Here is a 26,730-nt window from a genome sequence, read left to right as displayed (position 1 = left end):
GTCATATACCTGGTGTAATGTGTGTAATGCGTAGTTAAATTTAAGTAATGGATATAATGACTCACAAGAAACCAATTTCAGTGTAATACGAAAGAAAAATGATGAGAGCTTCCTGATGTTCCCTGGGGAATGTCTGTCCAACCTCAACTAGTTTGAACCACCACTAGGGAACAGACAGAAAATTCCTTTTTTTTTATTCCCTCCATTCTGAAATGGCAACCAAGTTAAATAAATAAGCTAAATGAAGTAAATTCTGTCCGTAATTATACCCAATATTGAAAGTCAGGAAGAATTGCCTATGTATTTCAAAGAAGGAGCTTAAAGGAGCTTAAAGGAGCTTATTTTTGGCCACATTTTTTAGGCATTTCAGACATTAATTTTAGTGGTTAGGATTTCTAAAGAGCTGTGTAAAAGAAAAGATCATTAGAAGTGTGCCTGTAGGATACAGGCATTATTGTAATCCTTAAGGAAAAGACGTCTGTTCTTATTTAAAAACCTCTCAGCAGTACCACCGTATAAACGTTGCAGTGCTGCCTCCAGCCTGCTGCTGGTAATGAAACCTGCCTGCCTGCCTCCATTGCCCAACATGAACATGAAGTAAACGAGACATTCAAAATTCACTCATTTGGGTGTTGTTTTTTTTTTTAAAGTATTATTAGTTCAGAAAAAGAAATGTACTGTCATTTCTCAAAAAATTATGTTGCCTAACTTCAACTGGAATAAATCAGTAAAACAACGCCAGGCTGACTTACACTGGCTAAGCCCCATCCTAGGGCTTTCAGAACAACTTGCCTCCCGATGAATAAACGAGAGATAAGCTTACATTGCCTACGCTGAACCTGTGCCCAAGCACATCACTTCCTCCACCACTTAATGCTCACAGACCACAATTGCTCATCTGAGAGTTTGTGGTTAGAAGTCTGGGTTTTTGTTTGGCTTGGTGGTTGGTTTGTTGGTGGTGGTGGTGGTTTTTTTCGTAGTTTGTGTGTATATATCCTTTTTATCTACTTTGACGTCGACATTGTGTTTTGCTTTAATCTGAGCACACTGGAACAAACAACCCAATCTGCATCTTTCACTACTGAAATCAGTATTCTTCAAAACAAACCGATTTTTTTTATATTGCATATAACATCCTATGACAGCCCAAAATGAGTACAGTAGGCACACCTTTTAATGCTGATTATATTAATTGCTATTCAGGTCATAGCTTAGATTAATTATTGTGTTTGTGTAGGATGTTTGTTAAGAGGCTTCCTGATTGCTGTTCAGAAGATTGATTACTTGTTACATCTACTGCGTGGTTTCTGTGGGGAAAACATCTTTTAGGCTTCAACATTTGCAAACATACTGAGGCCAGGCAGGGCCACTGAGAAGTGAGTATACGTACACCTGTCACGCTGAGACACCACAACATATTTCCATGTGAATATCGAGCTAGAAAATGGAAGACACAAACAGATGTGTATTTTACAGTGTCTGAATCTAGAGATAAAAACATAGCCTTAGGCACTGATGTACCTCTAGTAATTACATTGAAGAGAGAAATTTAAAAGCACGCAGAACAAGATCAGTTGGCACATTTGTGTAGAAGAGGCAAATAATTTACAAAAGAATCCACCAGAACCATTGCTGTACCCTTTGCACAATGTGCAAAAAAAAAAAAAAAAAAACCAACAAAAAAGTTTCCATTTCTTGAATCTCATCATTTGACAATGGCTTTGCAGGCAAACCCTGTGTGAGACTTTTCCTAGAAATTTCCTGCTTTGGGGCAGAAGTGGGAATATTAGGCTTCCCACGGGGAAAAGAAAAAAGCACAAAGTTCCATTTAGTATCTGGAAGATTTCACAGGCATTCATGGGTACATGAGCTTTAAAGGAATTCAAGAATAAATTCAAGTATCTCTGTATTCACTGTATCTCATACTTCTACTTCTCCATATACCCATACTTTTATTTTTAAAAATGGTACATCAAGTAAAATTACTTAATATCACAAGACAAAAATAAATTACAGCCAAGTTCCTTCCATTAAGAGCCTGCTTCTGGTTCACAAGCACACACTCTTTGCAAGAGCATCTTTAGACTTTGGGGAAGAAGAGAGGGGAGGAAAAAAGTTTTACTTTTGGCTGTTCTTCATGAGAAGTTCTTGTTCTGGTCTTTACTGCTTGTTTTGTCATTTAGCATAATGGCTAGGAAGATGGAGGAATGAGAGGAAATTATACAGTAAGGAAAATGACTTAATAGTAATTCATTTTATGTAATCTAGCATTTTTCCATCCCATTTTCTTTACCCATCTTAAGACACTGACCTTCTATTTTCTCATGCTTTTCTTCTTGTACGCAGAAGCCCTCATTGTAGGTAGGCTGCTATCTTCAGACCGGACAGTCAATTCCTTGCCTCATACACAGCAAAATGAAGGTGTGATTTTATGTGCATGAATCTAGTTATGCTATTTGGATTGTGCTAGCACATGTAGAAAAAAAAAAAAAGCTAACAAGGACCAAGACCTCTGGGAACTCCAAGTAATGTGTGATCCTATTACCCTACACTTTCAGTGCTAATGCTATCAACACAGGATAAATCACACTGGCACAGATAGGCATTTTTGTGTACTAGCTATTCCCCAATTTTTCCTTGTGAACATATCCATTGTGCTGTGAACCAAGGAGGAGTGAAATGCTGGGCAGGCTGCTGATTATAATGGTTGCCTTTCTCTGAGGGCTTTAGCTTCTGGAATAAAGAAATTTGGACCATGACTAAAACACTGACTGTAGGTGTGACTGATCAGAGGAGTTAGGAGGACAGAAGACTTGACACATGTACTTTTTGCTAGAATAACATTCTAGGAAAAAGAAAGGAACTGTAGCTAAGTATCTGAAAATCAGGAAGAGGGCTGAAAAGCAGAAAGGGGAAGTTATTTCTTAACCTTGTCTGGAGAGATGCTTGGGCCCAATAAATGAACTGCCTTTGGTTCATAATGCCTGTCAAGTGGGACCTTCTGCGTATTCATACTGGATAAGTAGGACTGTGTTAACAGATTCTCTTCTCCATCATCAATTTTTCAAATAAAACAACAGGACTCCCAGTATTGCCTTACCATTTAGAAAAAAGACCCAGCTGTGGTTTCCTGAGGAATGACCTGAAATAAATGAGGATTAAGGAGGAAAAAAGCAGTAATAAAAAGCAGGGTTTAAGCTTCAAATATTTTTCATCCTTTTTTTCCTGATGACCTCAGTTCTTCACACTCCTCCTTTCCCGTTTCATACCATTATCACCTCTCTATTTTAGTTTTACCTAGTGTTGCCGACAGTTAGTGATAACTTGTTTCAGAATTTGATTTTGCTCTTTTCCCCAGTGACTTCCCTTTCAGGCTGCTTTCTTGACCAAGGACACAGCCCACAGTCTACCTGTAAAAACACACGAGTAAGGGTAGCACTGTCTTATAGCAGAACTGCTGTAAGCAAGCACTCCTGCAACACTCCAGTCACTGATCACATTTATACAGTATCACATTATTCACACAATTAGCTCTCAGAAATAGTTGCAGTGCCTTCAGGGAGGCTGCTTTGGGTAGTAAGTGCTCTCAGCTGTGAATAAAGCATTCACATTTTATTCTTCGGCCAGAAGGGTTGGAACAGCATGTGTCAATGTGTCAATACTTCCTGCGAAGTGTTGCCTGAGTGTTGCTCCTCTGTCCGTGAAACTTTACACTTCTGAGGCAGTTAACCATGCTGTGGTACTTCTGCAAGTAAAAAAATCCCAATAACAGTATCAGTATCAATTGTGATTGGTCAGAGAACCAAAACTTAATTTAGTTTGCATGCACTTCAGTGTCAAAATCTTCAGCTTTTGCAGTCTAAACAGGTTTTTTTCCCCAAAGAAAAAATATTTTAAAGATACTCCAGAAAACAAACATATTTGAGGATATAATTTCTTAACTTTTTGGTCTACTGCAGCTTTAATGAAGTCACAAGTTATTCCCGCTTTATCCTAACCTAGACTTTCCCACAGCATTTCATTAGAGATGAGAAAGTAAGCAACATAGTCTAGGTTTTATCTAGGTTTTCACAGCACTAAAGAGTAAATATATATTTCTATGGAGATTTTATTCAGCCACTATTGATATGATCCAGGCAGCTAAAGATGATCTCCCCTTAAGCTCTGGAATAGTCTAGGGACATCGCACAGAACCTGGTTTGCATGTAACTTCTTTTGCATTATGTCATGCGACAGTAGAAAAACATGGGTTTCTTCTAAATTTGATAAAGAAACAGTACTGACATAAGGAAGTTGCATTGTCCTTATGAGTACTTGGTTTGTCTTGGATCATTGCAAAAACTAAGTAAGCCTTTCCTGGCCCTTCTTATTTGTCTAACATCTCAAAAGCCAAAATAAATCCTTCATGCACTTTCTCAAAATTTGACATATACTACAATTGCCTTTTAAAATATCATAAAGATAAAGCACAAAACCACCAAAGAGACTGGAGTCTGTGGTGCTGCTTTTATAGATTAATGATGCATTTTCTTACAAGATCACTCGTACACTTAATTGTTATTCTTGGTGTCTCACGGGTTCAGAAAAGTTCTGTTCCCGAAGTGTCACACGCGCATGCATCACTGCTGCCTGTTCTGCTAACACCATGCAGGCAGCATACTGCAGCCTGCTCTCAAAGCACAACTTCCACTTGCAGAACATTTGGTCTATTCCTAATTTAATTAGATTCATTTGGTGAATTATTCTAAAATGTCATACTTCATAACTGGTGTTTTTTAAATGCTGATATAATAGGGAAAAATTAATTCTACATGTAGTCCAGTAATACAATAACTCCAAACAATAAAACAGTGGGAGAGAAATCTTCATCTGAGATGACTGGGGGAGTACATCTCTTATCACTGTGATCTCATTCTTTTTACCTTCACGATCATTCATCAAGGGATTGATTCTATTCTGTGTCCTGATTTAACACAGTGTATCCCCTCATTATTATTTTCAACATCATAGACTCTTGCTGCTGTTTGCATACCTCAGTGTCTTGGAGCAAATCTGCTTCACTTAAAAATTAAGAGAAGCACATGAAGGACCCGTCCATCCCACGTGGAAGAGTAAAAGCACCAAATACCTAAGGCCTGACCTTATGGCTTCTCCCTGGAGCATTCCTACCCGAGGTATTCCCAAGCACAGGATGTGGCTGCTCTGCTGCCTGAGCAGAAATCTTCTCCACAGCACAGGAGCAGACGAGCACCTGAGCTTCACAGACCAGTGCATGACAGCGTGTCATCATGACAGTGACAAAAGAGCAACTGTCTCTCAGCAAGATAATAAAACTGACAATCAGATCTATCAAAACGCTATCAAGATTGGCAATGCCTCATGGCAGAGATCATCTTTGTGTGTTTGAGCAGAGCCTCTCAGCAGGCTGCTGGTCTAGGACTGCTCTGTTAATTGTTACTGCAGTAGCAGTGTGTAAACAAACATTAATAGTTAACATGTACAACAGCCCAGCAGAAAGATTTTCTCCCTGCTTAGTTTAGGCCATTATCTTAATTTTGTTATTGTAACCGAACCATAAACATTTTACAGATACTTACGGTATTCAATGTAATTGTGTTTCTGGAATCAGAAGGCTGGACTTGGCCTGGCAGTCTTCTGAACTACAAAGAAGTGAACAGCAGGATCGGGAATACTGAGCTGAGAAGCATTGACATAATTCACTTTTTAACGACAAATGCATGCGCTCTATCAGGTGCAAAATCAGAACCTGAGCAGCACTATTAGATTTTATCCTAAACTCTTCTGCAGAATGATGAGCACCATTATTGTAGAAAAAGCTAGTAGGACCCTCAGCATCTGTCCTTTTAGTCCGTTTATCTCATATCAGCCCAAGCCTGACTTCACCCTGCTACTGTAGACTCTGCTAACAAAGCCTTGAATTTGCAGGTGGCATTGAAAAAATAATAACCCATTCACAATGTGACTGACCAATATCAAACATCTTAAAGGTGCCCTGAAGGACTTCTGGCCCACAGTGTAATTTAATTAAGATATCCAAGTGATAGCAATTATATCATTTATGACAGCTATTCTATTATAAAGCATTTTTTAATTAACAAAAGGTGATACCTGTGAAGGCTGCACTGCTATGAAACATGGTTTACATTCAGAAACAATTGTTATTCACATTTACTCATGTCACACATTTGTTTTACCACCTTTTTATCTGCTTTTCTGTCTAGCCCATGTTGAAAGCATTGCAGGCAAAGCATATGCAGTTGGCCTGCTCATTCAAACCATGTTTCTTTTTCTATGGCTTTCTGTATATCCATAATAAACTAAAGCCTAGTCTGTTAACATTAACAGATTTCTTGAAAGCTATATGGATTGTTTAGCTCTTCTGTTTGGGAACGAGTGGACAATTAGGACAGCCCAAGCTGAGAGCAGCCAGTGCTGTTCTCCTGGCTGTGGGAACACCTCACTCAAACTGCGTCCCCTGCGCTGGCACCAGGGGGAGATCAGCTGTGGCAAACCAGGCCAGCTTCAGAGAAGCGTGATGTATGTGGAGCTAAAAGCTGCTGGGGAGTGACAGGATGATCTGGGACCTCATAAATACTAGGATACCTCCTGGAGCTTTTATTCAATTGCCACTCAGGTTTTATTCAGTGAGAACATCTGTTGATTTCAATGAATTCTTGACTAGGAATTAATTTAATTTAATCTCTGGATAGGATTTGCCTCATTGAAAGGAACTTCAGAATTTGAATAAAATCATAAAGTTCTAATGAAAAACTTCCTGTAGCATCAGGTTATTTTATAACATAATAAATATTTAAATATCTCTTCATATATTCAACATTCAGTTTGAAATAGTTTTCTTCTTACATGCTCACATATACCAAAGCACTCTGATTTTTTCTGGTTTTGAGCATTGTAGCTAAAACTTTGGATTAAGCCAGGTTTCCTGTCATCCAGATATATAGAGAGGCAGTTTCTCCAGTCTGGGGAGCAGGGAGGACAGACACAGGACAGGACCCCGCACAAAAATGTTAAGTCAGAGCTAAAGCTGCTTGCAAACCTGAATATTTATCATTGTTCTTCTAAGTTTCCAACTTCTAAATCTGCAAAATAATGTTTACAAAATTAAGTCAAGAAAAGCAGCCTAAGAAATATTGGCACTGTAGAAAGCTTTACTAGGCATAAAGTCAGATGGAGAAATTGATTTTATAATCTAAAGCTAGTCAGTACTGTGTTCCAAAATACATACAGATAAGTATAGAGATATAGATGGTGATAGTCACAAATGTTTGCAAGGAGGCAGGAGATAAACAGATTTTTTAAATAGCTTCTATGACAAAGACAAGTAACTCTCAGCTTGCTCATCAAATAAACTGCAGCAATAAGTCATTTAAAATAGCTCATAGTGACATACTAAAGTTAGTAAAATCAAGCAATTTAACAGGCTTGTTTTCTTATGTACATTTTAATTGTTGGCCAACTTGTGAATTCACAAGTGCCAATGTAAAGTATCATTTATTGAACTAACATATGCAAATGCTGTGTAACAAATTTCATAGCAGTAATCTCAAATCCATTTAAAATTTAGAGCCCTATGCTGACTTGAGTTATCAGCTAAAATTTAGAGATCTTCCATTGATTTCACTGCAGTACTTCCAGTAGACACCCAATCAAAAATTAGGACAAATGAAAGTTAAGAAATCTAAGGGCATAAATCTTTTGAAGTTGCCTTTTTTTTTTTTTTGCATTAACATATCACAGATGGCCATGCTGAACAGGGTGATCTTATATGCCGTCTTAAAGGCCATCATTACAAGCAGAACTGTGCCACTGCCTACCCTTAACATACTTTTATGTGGGCCTGAATGTACTCGCATGGTCTGCACAAGGTGTTTTTATATAAAGCATAATCAACAAGACTTAAATGCTGCATATCTTTAGAGAGACGTATTGATTTCTTCATGACATAGTACAGCCCTGTGTCTGAGGAAGGAATACCTCCCCTTCTCTGAGGGCTTTTATTTTTGCACCCTTATAGTGATTCATTTTATAGACAGCTATTTTTCATTCTAATAAGTGTACTTCACAGAACTCCTCTAGTACAAACTGGGAGCTAAAGCTCCCTTTAAAGATAAATGCTGTAAGGCACTATATTGCTTAAATTGCAGAGTAACTGTAGGAATACACAGAGGCATATCCATCATCGTGGTCAGGCAACTCCATGCCTTTCTGGCTCCAGGTGCTGCGGCACCCAGCCACAAGAGCATCTCACCTCAGAGAGGCATCTGAGCCCCATGGAGCTGACACAGGCACCGTGCCCTCACCAGGGGGCTGTAGGAGATGGAGCTGGGCTGCCCTGGGGCACTCCCACACTGGGCAACCCTGATCTAGGGCTGCACAGCCGGGGTGCTGGCAGCTGCTGCAAGCTTTTGACCTTTCCTTTACAACACTAGGTTGCAAATCACCTCACCTGCTGGAAAGCAGTGCTACAGCCAACCAGCAAGTCATTAAGCAGCATTTTTACTCAAAAACAGTAAAAGAGCCAGATGGGCTGGGAATGAAGAAATATAATTTTTCAGATTTCAAATGGCAGCAGTTAATTGCATTACTTTATCTGAGGTGTTCTCTTTATCACGTCTTCTGCAAGACAAGCCTGTGATGGGTGGAACTGATAGGGAACATAATATGCTGTAATTTATTACTTCCCATGGTGGTTCACTGAGAGGAGCACACTCAGAGCTTCTTTTTATCAACTTACTCTGTAATGGATTGAAATGTATTAAGATAAAAGGAATCCCTGCCCTTAAACTGTACCTTCAGGCATCCTGGCAGGCAATTGTAGAAAGCCTGTTTTTCCATTACAGAAAAAAACACATTTAGTCTCTTCTCGTGTAGAACTTCCCACACCTACCACAGGTCAGTTTTTTTAGGGTGTATTTGTACTACATTTGTCTGGAGTCACACTACTCATTCTGCCATGTGCAGCCAGGCTTTGTCTTGGCAGAGGACAACACCACAGGTATAGAGGTGGCAGCACCACATCCATTCAGGGCAAGAGTACTGCAGTACCAAGCAGCACTGCGGGCTGTACTCAGCCCAGGCTGGGATACCTGAGCTGGCAAATTAACACAGGTGCCACACATGGCTCCTTCTTGTTCCAGTGGAGGCTGCAGAGGTTGAAAACACAGCCTCATATTGCAGCAGCCTTACCAAAGCTCTAGGGAGAAAAAAGGCTCTTCACTTCCAGATACAAAGTCGGAGCCAGCTCAATAAGCAAGATACTCAATTCAAGGAAGTTGTATGCAACACATACAATGATGAAAACATACAACTGAAAGTTTTACATACATTTTCCTAGGCATTTCATGCCTTAGAGATAGATGCCCTTGTATTTCAGGTAGAAGATTCTTGTTCCGGCTTGGGATATCTCTGTCATTTGGGACAGTAACTGAAGCCATGAAATATTACTGGCAACCTGGCTTTATCTCCACTTTGCACTGCTCTGAGTTTTCTGCTTGAGGCAGCAGAGCCTAAGGGGCAACAACAGAGATAGCAGGTTCTACACCCCTACCTCTGCATGGGGCAGGAGCAGCTGCTTTTGTTTCTCTTACCCTGAGACCCAACCAGTTGGAATTTGCATAATGAAATGTTTTGAAAAATGGCAGGCTGTTAGGAGTCAGTGCAACCACATAACATCTGCAAACTTACACTTCTGGTAACAGTCTGAGTACACATCACCTTAGGAAATTGTATATTTTTCAGAGATATGCTGTTATTTCTTATTATGGATATATGTAATAAGGGAAATTACACGAAAATCCCCAACACATAACTGAGTAAGTTACCAGCTCATCACAAAGTTTGCTACCTTTCCTCAAAAGATACTGTACATTTGATTGGATTACTTATATCAGTGCAGTATTCTAATGTGGACTTGATGAGTGCCTTCATTCTCTTCCAAAGTACTACAGGCTATAATCCGAATGCACAATTCATTGTGTGTACTAATACAACATCTTTTCACTGTATAATGAAATTCAACATCTAAATTTGTTTCTCTAAGAATTCCACATTATGTGGGAATACACTGTGATTCATTAGAAACATTTATTTTACCATCTTGACAAACAAAGGAAGGCAAAACAACGTAGCCCACCTTTTAAGAGAAATGAGATGAAATTGAATTTCACTTACAATTGTCATTTTTGTTTATGTTACTTTTCCTTCATCGCTTTCATGGTTCACATACACACAAGGGTCCTCTGAGTCTGAGAATTCTGTGAAAAAATGATCAAATATAACAAAAATGAGTGCAGATTCTATTGCAATAGAAAGAGGGTGGGTTTTTTAATATATTAAAACCAATGTTTCTGCATAACATCAGCAATTCTAATTGTGGTGGTTGACATTCAGCGTTAATCTACTGGCTCTAAAGCTTATTAAAATGGCAGTAGACACAGCGGTAATACAGAAGCAGGTCAGAAATTCTGAAGAATAATACTGACATTAAGAATCAGAAATAAAATTACAGTTAATATAGAAATATAATTTTGCATTAAATCCACTGGCATAGAATCAATAATACTCAGGAACAGAACAAGCAGTGCCTACAGATGCAGACAGTTCCAGAAGTGCAGCTGAGACATTCCCAACAAGAATTTCTTCTCTTTAGTTCCCTTTATTTGTTGTCTGTCTGGCTCTGCGTTTTCTTTTCTCTATGGCATTAGACAGAAAATTAGTACAAAGACAAGATCTCTTTGTCTTTGTACTAACTTTGCAAAAAGAGATCCGTGGGGCAAAGGAAAATGGTTTGTTCCTGGCCTAGCCACCACTCAGGTGAGTGCTCATTACTCACCTCTGTGACTGATCTTCCCCAGCTGTAACTTTGGAGGCAGCTGAACTACAAATCATGGAGATCTACAGCTAAAAATATGCAAAACTAATTATCATATTATTTAAACATGGGTTTTAAAACTCTTGCAACTTTAGGTGACACAGTTTTGCTATCCTTATTTATAGCAAATACACTACATTACTACATACTGTTGCATGAAGAACCCACTGAAATCACTGTGAGTATGTAAAATAGGGGCAATCATTTATGGAGAAAGATAACTTGCCTCAGCTTAGCAAAGCCACCTACTTCCAATGATAGCCAAGTAAAAGATTATGATAATTTGGAGAATTTACTATTGAATTGCACTCAACTCTTGTCTCATCATGAAGATTAATAAAATACCAATTTATTTTGGTAGCACTCTCATGAATGCACATATTATTCAGTGTAGTCTTTGCAGGCGTTTGATTAGCCCATCTCAGAGGATAACTGTCTTTTTGAAAGAAAGCCAAATGACATACCCACACCACCACCACCCACCTATGTTTTGCATCACATCTGACAAACATGTTATTTAACTATTGCTACTACTCAGGAATGGTCTACAGCAGTCGAGTGTCCCACAGAGTAGGTGAAAATGATCCCATGAAAATTATTAAAGCAAACAGTGGTTTGTGACAGGCAACCATTAAGGAATACCATGGAGGATTTGCTACTCCTCTGCTCATTGTCTCGCCATATTATATAGTCAATATCCCCCAGATTATGAAGACTAGACACATGACTATTTGTTCTAGTTGTACATTTAGGCAAGAAGATAACATTTAAGTTGGAAGTAAAATCTGTTCCCCAAGGGTGAATACTTCAATAAGAAATGTGTCTTTATAAAGCCAGTTATGTTTGGATTTCATTCCCCCCCCCCCCCCCTTTTTTAGTACAGGGACTTGTGTTTCAGTGCATAAAAATGGCTTTGTATGAAGTCTGTGTCAATCAGTATAGCTTCATACAAAATATTTTGTAACATCACTCTTCATCATGACAGTTTGCCAGTATTCAGAGTAAAACGTAACACCTGCAGTCACAATGAGATAATGTAATGTGCCTTCCACCAAAACCAGCTGTACTTTCAAGGCATAGCATATCCCACAGTTCTGGAATTCTTCCACTTACAGGAAAGAATAAAATTTTCAGGTAAAACAAAGAATCTGAACCATGTTCACACACCTGCATGCATACAGAGAGGGAAAAGTACTGTATATAGAAAAAAAAATCCTTTACACTAGAATTTATATCAAAGACTTTGCAAAAGAAACATCCTCAGTGCAGGCCTCAGTACCATTTGCTGCTACTGTTTACATGTGCAGGAAAGAACCCAAATTTGCTGTCCTAAATCCTGCTGTCCTTTGAAATAATAAAATCCTAATGATGCCTTGAGGCAACAAATAATGAAAGTAATTTTGTTGGGACAGAACTGGTTGTGCCCAAGTCCAATACACATTTATGCCCCAGGAATAGTTTTTTACATCATAAATAACACTCACGCATCCAAGTAGCTATTTGTATATATAAATGATCTTTTTACAGATAAGCACAAATGTGACAGAATAGGCATAATTTAGCTCTTTATTCACAATTTAGGGTGCATTTTCACATTGCCCTTAAGCCATTCAATCTACGCCACTTCATTTTTGTCCCCAGCTGTTGTATCCCTTCTGGCACTCAAGTAGGCAAGCAGTACATCAGATCAGACTTGATTCAATGGAAAACAGACTGAGAAAATAAATCCTTGGTTTCCAGACACTTCAGCCCTCTCATCTTGTTCACCACACAACAGTATAATTGCTAGGTATAGAGGTGGCACAATTGGTGGTAAAAAAAAAAAAAAAAAAAAAAAGTGGGAGTCTCAAAGTTTGTAAGAAACCTGTCTCTGGAGGCAAACTGAGATCTGCCAGCTTGGAGCCCCTCAGCTCACCAGCAGGAGCGCAGGAAGAGGGACTGAGCAAGCAGCACTCCGTTAGATTGCAGACTGATGCTGGCTAGAGGCAGGGGTGAGCCCACAAAGGTACTGCTCTGAAAGATTTTTCCAGTGGGTCCACTGCAAGGTGCTGCACCAGAAAAGTGGCACAGTAGGAAATCTTCAAGATTTCCCATAGCCCCCAACCCCGCAATTTAGAATAGCTAGCTAAGCTTGTGCTACTTAAAAGAATAGCCCTGTTCTCATTTAGCATGAAATTCGCTGTAGCATCTGGAAGCCCTCAGTCTGTTCTACAGCAAGGGAAAGGTAGGGCTGCAAGCAGGCACCTGCAACACAGGTTCATTCCTCCCCGTGCATGTCTGCATGTGTACAGCCCTATCCCAGCCTTACAAATGCGGCCTTCAAAGCTTCTGATGTGCAAAATACCTATTTTAAACAACACAGTAGAGCTCTAACTGCAATTTGAGCTTCACTGAATCTGAAAACTGCCAAATAAAGCATTAATTATAAATTATTACCTTTCATGTTATTCAGCCAATCAAACCAAACATGCAACTTGAGCTATTGTATGACCCACATGTATAAGTTTTAAGTTATTTTCACACCTTCCTAGTAGGACATCAGCATTACAAACTTTCATTACCTAGTTAGAACCTGCACAGAAGTCAGAAGTATACAGCTTGAGTGGGTGTCGTTTTACATTTGTTTTCTTCATCTTCATAGCAACTGCCTGTACTTTTCTTGTTACTCATCATTCAGGTATAGTAGGAATAAACAAAAAGCCTTTATAATTTTGGAATTATTTTCTATTTTGCACTATACATTATTGCATCCTACTTATGTAAAATACTTTTGAAGTTTTAATCAAATATGGTAGCCTTCAGTTCCACCTAAATAGTTGTATACTGTAGAACAGCTGTTTGCTATTAAATAGTTTTAACAGTCAGCTTTGGTGGACTGTCAGCTAATTCTTGAAGCTACAGTAATGGGTTACGTAGTATTTTAGATGCCTTTTGGATTAAAAAACACCACAAAGAAAAAGTACAGGTTTTGTACATCTTTCTCAGTAATCAAATATATGCAACGTTTAAACTATTTGTGTGACAATTTCAGTACGATGTTTTTGTCCTGCTGTATTATCAACAGATGATTTTTAAACTGGATGCAAACCTATCCTATTACATACCAAAAACTTGTCATAATATAGATAACCAGTGAGACCTTGGTGAAAAACAGTTTTCAGTGTAACTCCCTTTAAAACAAACACAGAAGTCATGATAATTCTCTGCTTTTATGACCTGTGTAGTTTTCATTTAACTCATTACAAAACATCATGCTTATTTCTCAGTAACTAAAGATTTTAATTGTGTTTCTGCACTGCTTATTTTCAGCCTCATACAGTAGTTAGTATATACATGACTGTTTTTAGGAGCTGTGATGGATGGTCTATAAAAAGAGCTGACCAAGGTGCAATTGCTGAAAGCAGTTCAGGGGAATGCTGCACCAAACATTGCACAGTAGCGCTTCAAATAAACACCACGTCAGCTCTCCCTCCTGCTCGTTTCATTTGATTTACACAGAGGTCAAGCTGAAATTCTTGGCCTGTATCTGGATGTACTCAATTGCTGGGACCTATAACATCAATGAGCCTTCACAGATGTTCCTTGAGAGCTGTCCTCCTGGAGAAAGAGGAAGCCCTACCACGGAAGATGGAGCTTCCCCAGGAACCCATGAGAAATCTCAGAGCAACCTTCCCCAGAAGTCACAGCCATCACATCCCACCTGCCTCCATGACTTGCAAGGCACATTTCATCATTTGTCTGAGGGAAATAAAAACAGAGTAGTTATTTATGCCATCTACCAGAGAAAAACCACATGGTACTCACAAATGTCTGGCACAGAGAGAAGCACCAGCTGAGCGCAGCTTACAGTAATCACCCACCCTGCCCAGGAGGGTTTGGTAGTCCACCCTCTCCAGCAGGGTGCAACAGCCCACACAGACTACAATGCAACGCTCCAGTTTGCTCATGCTGTAACATTTCCTGAATTTTTTTCCCAAGACAATATTTCTGCACTCTCATTACTTCAATCTCATACTCAACTAGTCTAAACCTGCTCCACTGTTGCCTAGGGCAAGCTGGGGATCTGCGTTATTCCTATCTCCTCACTCAGAGCATATCCCCACACAACTGCCCAGAAGCAGAGTGGCCCCGCACTGGGGCAGAGGACCACCTTCACCAGTTGTGCCCTTACTGATGGGGGGGACACACATCCTGCATGGCCAGGAATCCCAGCAGGCCCACTGACAGCCCCAGGCACAGCAAGGGCTGGAGTAGGAACATCCATAGAGCCCCATCAGGAGCAGCAGGAGATGTGGCTATAACACAGACCTCAAGCCCACCCAGGAGAAAAAATCAGAGGAGAGCCCTGGCTTGAGTTTAAGTAGGGCCTGACCAGGGGTCCACATGGGACTGGTCAAGGTCATTAAGGCCTGATGGGGCACACCCTGCCCTCACAGCACATTTCTCAGTCTTTTTGCCATCCACAGATGTTCCTTGTGAACCAAAAATCTGAATGCAGTTATTTCTAGCCAAAATAAAATAAAATAAAATAAAATAAAATAAAATAAAATAAAATAAAATAAAATAAAATAAAATAAAATAAAATAAAATAAAATACTGAGATTTTCTTCGTGTTGGCAGCACCCTAATTCACTCTGCCATCACAGAGACAATTTAATGTCTCGGTTGTCACAATGCCCCTGTTCCCTTTCTGATCCACCATGGTAACTGTGGCCTCAGTAAGGCCACACCAGCTTTCCCTGGCACAGAGATGGCACATTTCAACTGTCATATTTTAGACATCTCCTTTTTTGACTCCCTCCCTCAGCGGCTCCCATTCTAAATTCATGGATAATTGAAGATAATCAAAAAGAGCGAGGAAGATGAGCTCTGTATCAGACCACACAATATAATGTGAGTGGCACCCTTTCCCGCTGGGGACCCTGCAGGGTGGCAGCATGGCTGCATGAGCTGATCTAACAAAAATGCACAGAAAACCGCTGAGCAGGACCGTGGTGATCTATCTCCTCTGCTGCTGCGTCTGTGGAGGCCTCTAATAGATGGGCTGGCTTTGGCAGGACAAGTGCCAGTATGCTGACAGCAATGGATGTTATGTCCCCTGTGATTTCAGTTCCTCAAACCCAAATATGCATCCAGCATATGAAGAAACTTAGATTTGCTTGGAACTGTTGCCATATTGTTTAGCCAGAGCTTAGCACAATGGGGTCCCAGTGGTATGCACCTCATGATATTACAAAAGCTATAAATAGGAAAGTGATTATATTGCCAGATACCTGCTGACACAAGAGGAAAACGCCAATATTGAGTTTCTCAAACAACAAAAATACACTTGGGTCAGTGTCAGTAGATCTGCCATAAAGTATCGTTAATGCCAGAATCACCAAGTGGTCAAAATAACATCAGCAAGGTTGCCAAGTCAAAGATCGCCTCAGAAGCATAAAATTGTCAAGTGGGAATAAGCAGGCTTTTCCCCAGAAAAAGTGGGCAGAGTTTATTCAGAGGAAACAAAAATCCATTAGACTAGTCAAGTAGTTTGAAAAGCATTTAGAAAAATAAGGATCTTGAGCAACTAAAAAGAAATAATGTTCTGATAGGAATTAAGTGCCTTTGCAAATGTGATCATATTATACCAATGGTGATATGGTAATAGTTTTGCTAAATCTCTCGGTAACTCTCCTGTGAACTAGAAAATTCTAGAAGCCCGAACAGATTTAGATGATATAATTTAATTCCCTCTTCACCAAGCAAATTATGCCGTGTTCCTGTTACACAGTGACAAAGGGCATTGGAAAGAGGGAAATACAGTCTTCCCGTAATGGTGATGCAAATTTTAAAATGTTTTTCATATGATACATTTTCAGCTACTAGTATTGGAGAGAGGGATGATCTAATAACAATAATCTGAAAACTACTCCAGGTACCAGGAATGCCTTGAGGTGATCTGCCATAAGGCTTTAGAAGAAACAGTGCAATATATTCAGGGATTACAGAGTTTGTCATGCAAAAGCATTTCTCTCTATTCTGAGCTATATGTAAATTTGGGATAGGATCCCTACCTCATTGAGCTATTGTCACGAAGATTCATTAGTTAAGCCTACGTTCCACAAGACAAAGTGCCAGATCTTTAGAGACTTACATGTAAATATCTTTAAAAAAAAATTAATTAAAACATCTGACTTTTAAGGACCTGCTTGCACTGCATTTGTTTCAGGATCAGGACGATAACCTGCAATGTATTTTCAAGCTTAGAAGTGCACAAAGTTGTTAAGTATTATTATTTATTTTTGGTCAGTCACATCCTCCCTGGTTTAATCTTTTTAAGTCTCTCCAGAAGTTATTGATTTAAACATTCTTTTATTTTCTTTTTGCTGTTTTTGGTGAATTCACAGTGTGCAGCCCGCAGCTCAGAGTTCAAAGTGCTTGTCTGACCATCCAAATGCCTCTCACTTGGGAGCTCTGTGAGAGCATTGAATCTTCCACTGAGATTTTAGCACTTTTTCTTTTTTAACTTAAATCATTTTAACTTAAAATGCTGTCACTGCAGTGATGAAATGTTATTGATGGTGAATTGTTCTAGTCTACAGCCATCCCTGTATTCATCACAACAATAATTCTACAGACATTGACCAAGATACTCTCAAACTGGCTAATGGATGTAGTGATAACATGAATTATTATGCGACGTATTCTGTGTTTTGCCAATCGACTACACTGACTATGTGCCCTTAGACAGAGGACTCCTAATGAGTAGTATCTCCCAGTTAATGGTTTCATAGTCTGGCTGTGTAATAGTAAACACATAACTAGAAATCACATGGAAAATGTAAGCATTAGGGCAATTTTTGCTATCAGTTGTTACTGTCCAATTAGTCATCAGCAACGTATAGCGTGGTACCAAATGAAAAACTTGAAATGCTCTTTTGGAAAGGAAAACAGAAATACTCTATTATTTCTGAAAGTGTGACTTGAATGCAGTAATTTACCGCACAGCCTCACTCCACATTTGATTCAGACTATATTTATTTATTGTCTAGCGCATCTGAGCTAACTACCTTGAGGCAGCAGTATAAAAATCGGTTGCTGTGACTTGCTTCTTGAAAATTTATTTTGCTCCTTCTTAAAATCTTGGCCTGCTTGACCTCAGCAGCCTTCACCAGTTTGAAAATGCAAGTTATAATCCTCTGTAGGGATTTAGCCAGGTGTCTATTACAGCATGTAATCTGTGATACAGCTTCCAATATTCACGCTGAAGAAAGGTTAAGCCCCCCTGTCTTTGTTCCCGAGTAAAAAGGTCCATGAGGTGTTAGTGTGGACAGGAAGCAGATTGAAAGAAGCAACATCTTCAATCAAGCCCTAAGCCTGTGTATATGCCACTGAAGGGTGTCCGTGATGGAGGCTTTGCCTGAGAGGCAGCAATCGTATTTTAACCCTTGAACAGTAGCTGCAGCACTGCTGCTGGCTGCCCTGGTGACATTCAAAGATCACACTACTACTGCTAGACGTCTGGTTTTATCCTAAATCCTTACTCAAGGGTCACCGTCACCAAGTTGTGCCCATGGGTACACTTGGTAAGACACTAAGGCCTGGCAGGGAGACGGGACGGTGCCTGCCCTCAGCGCCCTGGGGCTTCAGGCCCCTTACACAACACGGAGCGCCTCTGACAGACTTTCAAGCTCACTGACACAGATGCTGTGTGTGAACACAAACCAAACTCAGCTTCTTGAGGGGAAACCCTCCTGGGACCAGTCGGTCCTAGTCAGCAGCTTCTCAGATAACCGCTTTTTTGAGTCGTGGCTGAACAGGATCAAAACGTGTGGTAGAGCTTTAGGCCCCTGGGCCACAGGGTAGCACCTGCAAACAGGCACTTCCCAAAGTCCACACTTCTGAACTGCAACAGCAGCAGTTTCGGTAATATTTTGAATTCCATGAGTGACAAAAAATAATAGCAAATTAATTTGACTGCCTGCAAGGAGGTATTTAATACCAATCTCCGATAACTGTACAGCAGAATAGTGGGTTTCTTCTAGATGGTAGTGGTGTTGGGAAGGCCGCAGCAACCTTTTATGCTAATTGGCAGTAAAGCATTTAGAAGTATTTATTAGTGTTTAATTATTTAGAAATCTCTTAATGGCATAAATATCATTTTTAAAAGTTATAAATATTTTCCACCTTGTCCAGCTGAAAAGCTGTTGCTCAGAGGATTTAAATTAAGATCTATTTATGGCAGCCTGCTGATCACAAAATTACTTACTGCTGCTAATGCTCCGGTCTTTTAGATGTCTCCAACACAGAATGTGCTTAGTTTTGACAAATCGGGGGATAGTTTCTCTTTGTTGTATTCGTTTTACTCAGATAGAGGTCTTAAAGAGGATTATCACAGAGATGAAGACATTAAAATACATAACTAATCCCAGTTAAATTAATTGTTTTCATACTAACATGTACCGAGGGACTTTTATGTACGGTAAGACATCTTTATGCTGTTTTGATAATGTAAATATGACTTAACGTGTAAATTATGTTTAAGATTAATTAGAAACAATTTAAAGCCAAGTTATTGGTAGAGAAAATGGGATCTGACTCTAAGCCTCTGAATCAATAGTCACGTTAAATATTTCAAAATTACATCAATGATTGACATGCCAGGAGGCAGAGGGGAACTTATCTATCAGTCCCATTTGTCTCCCACTCCCTGTACTAGAATTCAGGACATTTATTTTTTGAGCTTGCATTTCCTCATTATTTTTCCTAATTCCCTCTGCAGAACACTGAACTCCACATTGGTTATTTTGGTGTCATCAAATCATTCATCCCTTAAAAGACAATTGAGTGCTAAAAGAATAAAATAATAATTTGGTTTATTGGAGAGGATGTGCCAAAAGGTTTTTACTGGGAGTCTCATTTGCAGTGCTTTTCTTACACCAGGATTTCAGCAGAGTTGTGACACTGATGTTATTGCTGGTAACTGTTTAGGTGCAGGAGAGCACTGTCATTCTGACCTGTGTCTTATTATAGTCTGCCATTAACTGGAGTAGTGCCATCTTTCCCAAAAAGCTGTGTGCCCACAGAGATGTAGAGCATCATTCAGTAGCAAGAAAATGCTAATTTTTAGCATTTGCTGTATCCATACAATCTGGGTTACCTGCTCAGAGTCATAAAACATCCTTCCTCCTGTACCCAGGGGCTAGTGGTTCAGAGTAGCTTTTAGTTTTTAACATGAATCACAACAGCCTCACTGTCTGCTTGCGCTGTAAGAAACCAAAGCTATCCCTCAGCAATGCTTAACACATGTCTGCAATCCAATTTATTTGCTATGTTTCAATACCCATGACCTCCCAATGAAGTGGCTTTCACCAAAAAGATGACAGAAGCATATACATCATAGGTATGCGACAGTTTCATGGTGACTGAAGTGACCAGATTTTTCCAGGAAACTTCAGAGAGGTATGGCTTATGTAATTGTGAGCATTTACTGCAAAAATCAGATTTACACTATTCAAAGTATACGGAACCCTGCCGATCTCACAGCACGTAGAATTTTCCTAAGGAAAAGAAAATCCCTAAGGTGGCAAGTCCTTGTGTTTGTGTCTGCTATATTAAGTCGAGCTTAAGTAATAAAAAAAAAAAATAAAATAAAAAAAAAAGTCTTTTATCTATTCTGCTTAAAACTTATTTTGATTTTGATTTTCACTGTTTTATTCAAAAGGAAGGAATAGAAATAGTAACTGTGAGCTTGAAATCAGGAAAACTGTAACAGGAACTTATTATAGACACGTTTTACAGCATATTTTCAGTTACAGCTACATGTTTTGAATCTTTCAGTTTAACGAGCACTGTTCTGCTTTTCAAATAACGCTTTTTTTTTCCTTAACTTCAAGTCTCAGTGAATTGACCTTGGAGGTCTCTTCCAACCTAGATGATTCTGTGATTCTGTGCTGTAAATGTTAGGATTCATCAGTATTAATAGGAAAGAGAGAGTAACAGGAAAAAGAGTATTTCCCTGTGCAGGTTAGAGGAAGTTGCCTGTGGGGAGGTCAAAGCAAGTACTTAAGTCCTTCTTCTTGTGTTTCATGGGAGTATGCCATGGAGCAGAGCAGTGAGCAAGGTGGAAACTCACGTTTGAAGCTCATTTCACACAGTGAATGGCACTGAACAGCCTCGTTGCCCTGAGGCCTTGAGATGGAGAGAAGCAATAACTGTAATTATAAGAAAAGAAAAGGTTGATTATCATACCAGGGCTTGTTCTATTATCGGGGTAGGTGAGGAGAAGTCTGATTAATGACAATCACAGCTACAGTTATGCCCATAGTCAGTGCTGCTAGATACAGATGTGTGCAACTTTTTCCCCAGCAGTTCTGACCATCAGTGAAAAAAGGCATAGCTTCTTCCGTACTGAAGGCACAGAGAAACATACAGCGCAGCAATTGTTCTCCGAAACAAATGTAGAATGAACAAGTAGCAAAATATTAATGTACTGTTGAAAGCCTAAATTAGATGGACATGATTCAGTGCAGCCTACAGGGTCTGATATCTTGGCAACTGATGCAAGATATTCCCAATCTGCAGACAAAATAGCCTTTGTGAAGAAGCAGAAGATTGTAGTGTGCAAGTTAATGTATCAAAAGGCCAGGAAGAGAATAATTCACTTTCACCTTGCTACAGAGGACAAGTAGCAGTAAAAGCTGTGCATTATTGGCAAGCTCTTTTTGTTGCTGTTTTTAACTCTGCCCACAGTTCAGACCTCCAGCCACCTCGGCAGCGTTCCAGCTGGAGCTGCTGACATCTCCCACCTAATCAAGTGGTGGATTATCTTGTCCTGATAAATTGGAGCCTGTGTCTCATGTAAAGTCTTTCCTGAAGTAGTTTGCTACCCTCTAATAAGATGGCAGACATCTGAATCAAGCTCCAGAGCTTGTGGCGCACTGTTTTTTCTAATGACTTTTGGTGCAGAGTGTCAGTGTTTTAAGGGAACACAGTGCTAGGCTGGGAACAGAGTTAAGCATGCTTAATTTCACATCCAGGTGAAAGGAAACATGAAGCTGTACTGGGTATTTTTTCTTAGGGAGTACATAGGGACTATACTGCTGCCTTCAAAACATTTGACCTAATATTACTTCTTTTATTAACTGAGCTCTTGAGGAACTTTCTTGATTTAAAAAGAAATTTTTTCTCATTGTTTCATCTTTCTAAGAGTCAGAGTTACTGAACAATAACACTTTCTTACTCTTCCTGGTCTTTTTGACTAGATTGCTGGTCCAAGTCACCCACACACACTACCAAAACCTTGACATATAAGCTTGATACAAGAGTAAATAAGTTATTTTCTTTCTCTAAAACATACTGAGGAAAATGTTTACATTACAGAAGCAAAGGTGCTGTATATGTATGTTTGCATGTATGTTTAGTTTAACACGTCAAACAGACAGAATAAATCTAGTTAAGATAAAGATTTACGATAAATCCTTGCAAACATTCATTTCTTCTTTCTGGGCTTCACTCCTGAAGAAAAAGCAGCAGTTCTCATGCGCCACACACAAAACACCTTCATGTGGCACAGTGACTGTACTGTGCCTCTTGTAACGCTGTTTTGCTCTTTTCTAGGGGAATCCCTACATGTGCAATAATGAATGTGATGCGAGTACCCAAGAACTGGCTCATCCTCCGGAACTGATGTTTGATCTTGAAGGAAGGCATCCCTCCACATTTTGGCAGTCCACAACTTGGAAGGATTATCCAAAGCCTCTTCATGTTAATATAACGCTCTCCTGGAACAAAACCATTGAGCTGACAGATAACATAGTTATCACTTTCGAATCTGGCCGTCCAGACCAAATGATCCTGGAGAAATCCCTCGACTATGGACGAACATGGCAGCCCTACCAATATTATGCCACAGACTGCTTAGATGCTTTCCACATGGATCCAAAATCAGTGAGGGATTTATCGCAGCACACAGTCCTAGAAATCATTTGCACAGAAGAATACTCTACTGGGTATATGACAAATAGTAAAATAATCCACTTTGAAATCAAAGATAGATTTGCTTTTTTTGCTGGACCTCGGCTTCATAACATGGCTTCTCTTTATGGCCAGCTTGACACAACCAAGAAGTTACGAGATTTCTTTACCATCACGGATCTGAGGATAAGATTGCTTAGGCCAGCAACTGGAGAAATATACGTAGATGAGCAACACCTGGCACGCTACTTTTATGCAATTTCAGACATAAGGGTATATGGAAGGTAAGAGAATACAAACCTTTAGGAACAGGCACGTGTGTTTGTTTTCAGAGTTTATGCAAAACTGTTTATTTCCCCAGATGTGACAACAGTATCTACCATAACGTGTTCATTGCCAGTCAGGCTCAGTTGGTGTGTTTCTGATAGTACTAGAAGCTTCTGACTCAGTGGTACTAAATTATGGGGGTTTGATGTCACTAGCCTGGGAAGCCCTAGATGTTGGGAAGAGAACAGTATTCACAGTTTCTTACATCAGCTTAGGAATTCACCTTGACATTAGGACACTTTTCAGGACCTCTCTTTCTGTTTTTGTACAGTTGGCACCTAATCTAGTGGCAGTTAACTAAAAGAGAGATTCCGTTCTACTTTTTTTTTCAGGCCTTTGATGCAAGATATGATTGATACAAGAGCCCTTGCGTGGACTAGGGCAAACTGTATACAAACAACAAAGGCAGCAGAGATGAGAGTCCATTCCTTGTACTTTAATTAGCTCTGAAATACAGTGAAGCTGAAGTAGAATGAAAAAACAGACAGTGTTTTGGAGAGCATAAGACTGATTTGAATATAACAAAGATTATTACTCATCTGGGTTTAAGACAGATAATCCCTCTGTGGCAAGCAGTGGCTGGTATCAGGTGTCATACACCCAAAAATAATATCAATGCAATGACATCCCTATCGGGAAATTTTCTTCCCAACTCAAACTAACAATTGACCGATGACCTCAAGCAGAAGGGTGATATCCTTAACATGTCTTGGATGACAATTTTTTCAGAAGAAACAAATGGGACCTGCTCTATAGTAATTTGCCCAACTCGCAAACATACTTTTTTACTTTTCTATGTACCTTTTATAGAATATTTCAAATCTTCCTTTTTAAAAGCTTTATTTTTTTAAGAGAATCTAGATATCAAAATAAACAGACAAGCTAATGTATCCTGAAAGGCCATGGTATTTTTTCCAGACACACAAATGATAGAAAATTAATAGAGACAGTGATTATTTAAAACACTAGTGGTTTTATTTCTATTACTCCTGTAGTGAGCTTGCCATTTTCTACCTCTTTTATACAAGCCTTTCAGGTTCCTAAGCATTTCCATGATATACAAATAGATATCTAAAATCAAAATAGAATCAAATTACTCTGAGGTAATCTATTGAAAAATATTCCTCTAAGTTTATACAAAGGAAGAATTGCTGCCACATGCAGACTTGATCATGTAAGCATTTTTGTAGGACCATAGCTTTTGCATGTAGTTACAATGTTGTGTCCACACCAAATACATATGTGTACATACAGGGTCATTAATTCAAGGTGTAAAATTACAAGATAAATTTTCCTGTTTTAAGAATTCTTACTGTACTGATTAGTTATACGGTAAATTTATTATTTTTTAGAAGTCTCTTGACAGGACTAAGTAGATCATGGGCAGCTCAAGATAGTGTTTGCAATAGTTTAGTAATACTAAGTATACTTTAGTAATACTAAGTATGCCCAGTATAGCCAGATTAACAGGTCTGTTCTACTTGATGTGTATCCTTTCTCCATGTAGCTCCAAATAGGTTACATGTAAAGAAGGATTATATCAGAGCTCAGAATGTTAAGTTCCTTACACTTTAAGAAAATGCTGTTCCCCATTTGAAAACCCCAGAATGCTGGAACTTGGTCTGACCTCAATTAGACCATCAGTGCCTTGTGAAGAAAGCATTTAAGGTGCATAAAGGGTGCATTCCATGCAAATTAGAAACAGAAACCTTTCAAACATAATTGGCGTACAGCGATCTCATGACAAATTACTTATAAAAATGAAACATAGCTGTACAGAGAACTTATCTTTTGCTGATGCTCGTTGTTTAAATGCTACAGTAATTGGATAGGCGTTAAAAGAATCATCTGATATGTAATACTATCTCACAAGATTAGATCCATGTGGGTTCTTATCACTCTTCTGCTAGTGAGAACAACTCTTTAGGGATCTGGGGTCCTTTCCTTCAATATATAGTGAGCCCTTCTCATTAAATAATTTATGGGCTTGCTTGTTGCTAAGTACGCATGCTCTGATTAGTTGTTTGCACCAAAGGCAACGTGCAGTAGGCCACTGTCAGCCAGTTTGGGTTATTTTTAATCTCCTTCCAGAGACTTTATAGGGTCCCCCTGAAGAGTCTCCAAACCAGCATTGCAGTCCGTGCCCTCCCTGGTGTGCCCTGGGCAGTAGCAGTGGGCACTGGAATGTGACTGAAGAGAGGGAGCAAGGGTTACAAGAGGTTTTGTGCCCATTTCTGATTCAGCTGAACTTTCCAGCCCTCGCACATTAATCTAGGATGTTAACTGGAAACCAAGGTATAATAATTTTTTGCCACAGTGGTTCATATTCAAGGCTTTGAGACATAGGTATTTATGTGCTTTATATGTGCATAGGTATTTATGTGCTTTATTAGCTGGACCAGACAGGATTCCATAAGGAGGGAATACAAAGAAACGATGCCAAAGAGCTTGATGTGGTGGGTGAGTGGTGCTAGAAGACACATTTTGAAGCTAGTTCTTTTGCTGGAGAAACATAACCTGTAGGTTAAATATAGTTAAAATCACCAAAGTTCATAATAGCACATTTCTAAAGGCAGCATAAAATTTAACTTTTTCACACTGTATTTTAAGGATGAGTGCCAGTAAAAAACATCTACCTTAAAGCTGCCATATTTAAAGTACAAGATGCTGGGTTAGTTAACACTTCACAATAAATTAAAGGTAGGAGATTTGCCCCAGTTAATATATGGTTTGTTTTGTCATTGCTTTGCACTTTGGTGTGAAATAAGCCTGATGTATGCAGCATTAGAGATGAAAATCTGTGTGCTCTTGACGAAGGCTTCACCTCCTCTATTACCACTTGTTTATTCATCTTCAATTTACCGCTTTCATTGTGTGTTTATTAAGATGATGAGAAAAGGGAAACCTGGCTGTTAGCAATTTCAGCAAGCCCATTGTGCTCACATTATTCAAGAAACCTAATAATCCACGTGAACTAATTCTGACTTACTGATGGTCTGCTTTACTAAATCAGGGTGATTTTTTCTAGTGAATAATGGACGATGTAGTGTGCCAGTACCTTAATTAAAGAGAGCCTCTCTTAGTCTTGATCTCATTTTAATTTACAGGGTAATACTACAATAATATCACTAATGGAAGGTACATTAAAGGGCATCAAGTAGCATTAACTGTATTAAATTATGGCACTTGTGTTAATTAACTGCTGAAGCAAGATGGGCCTAATGGCTAGAAAGGTCGACTAATGCATAAATAAAGTCTTCTGGGATGGGAAACTAGGAACGTGTAGACATTTCCCCCCTCGCCTTGTCTCGCAGCAGAGACTCGGAGGGCACCCCGTGTGGCAACGCCAGGAAGGTTCCTCTCCTCTCACTGCGTGGGGCGACGTTCTGCGGGCGCCGCGTACCCCAGCTGCCATGCGAAGGACAGTGCTGACAGTGAGCTGCAAGGCACAGCGCTCGTTTCATTTTGTAGGAGAAGTTCACTAAAATGCTGATAATAATTCCTTTGAAGTCAGGCAAAAGATTCCTAGCAGA

The 26,730-nt window shown here is 39.4% G+C and overlaps 1 protein-coding gene across 7 annotated transcripts in view; it reads left to right on the top strand.

The window, feature by feature from the left end:
* Window positions 1-26,730, top strand: part of NTNG1 (netrin G1) — a 157,470-nt gene that overhangs the window by 45,304 nt on the left and 85,436 nt on the right. For all 7 annotated transcript variants that reach the window (XM_032191826.1, XM_032191828.1, XM_032191832.1 and 4 more), the window contains exon 3: window positions 22,514-23,154. In XM_032191826.1, the coding sequence (XP_032047717.1) occupies window positions 22,514-23,154 (641 nt within the window). The remainder of the gene's footprint in view (window positions 1-22,513; window positions 23,155-26,730) is intronic.

Source organism: Aythya fuligula, chromosome 8 (assembly GCF_009819795.1).
Source record: "Aythya fuligula isolate bAytFul2 chromosome 8, bAytFul2.pri, whole genome shotgun sequence".
In the NCBI taxonomy this organism is placed as follows: domain Eukaryota; kingdom Metazoa; phylum Chordata; class Aves; order Anseriformes; family Anatidae; genus Aythya; species Aythya fuligula.
This window is presented reverse-complemented; position numbering and strand designations above follow the sequence as displayed.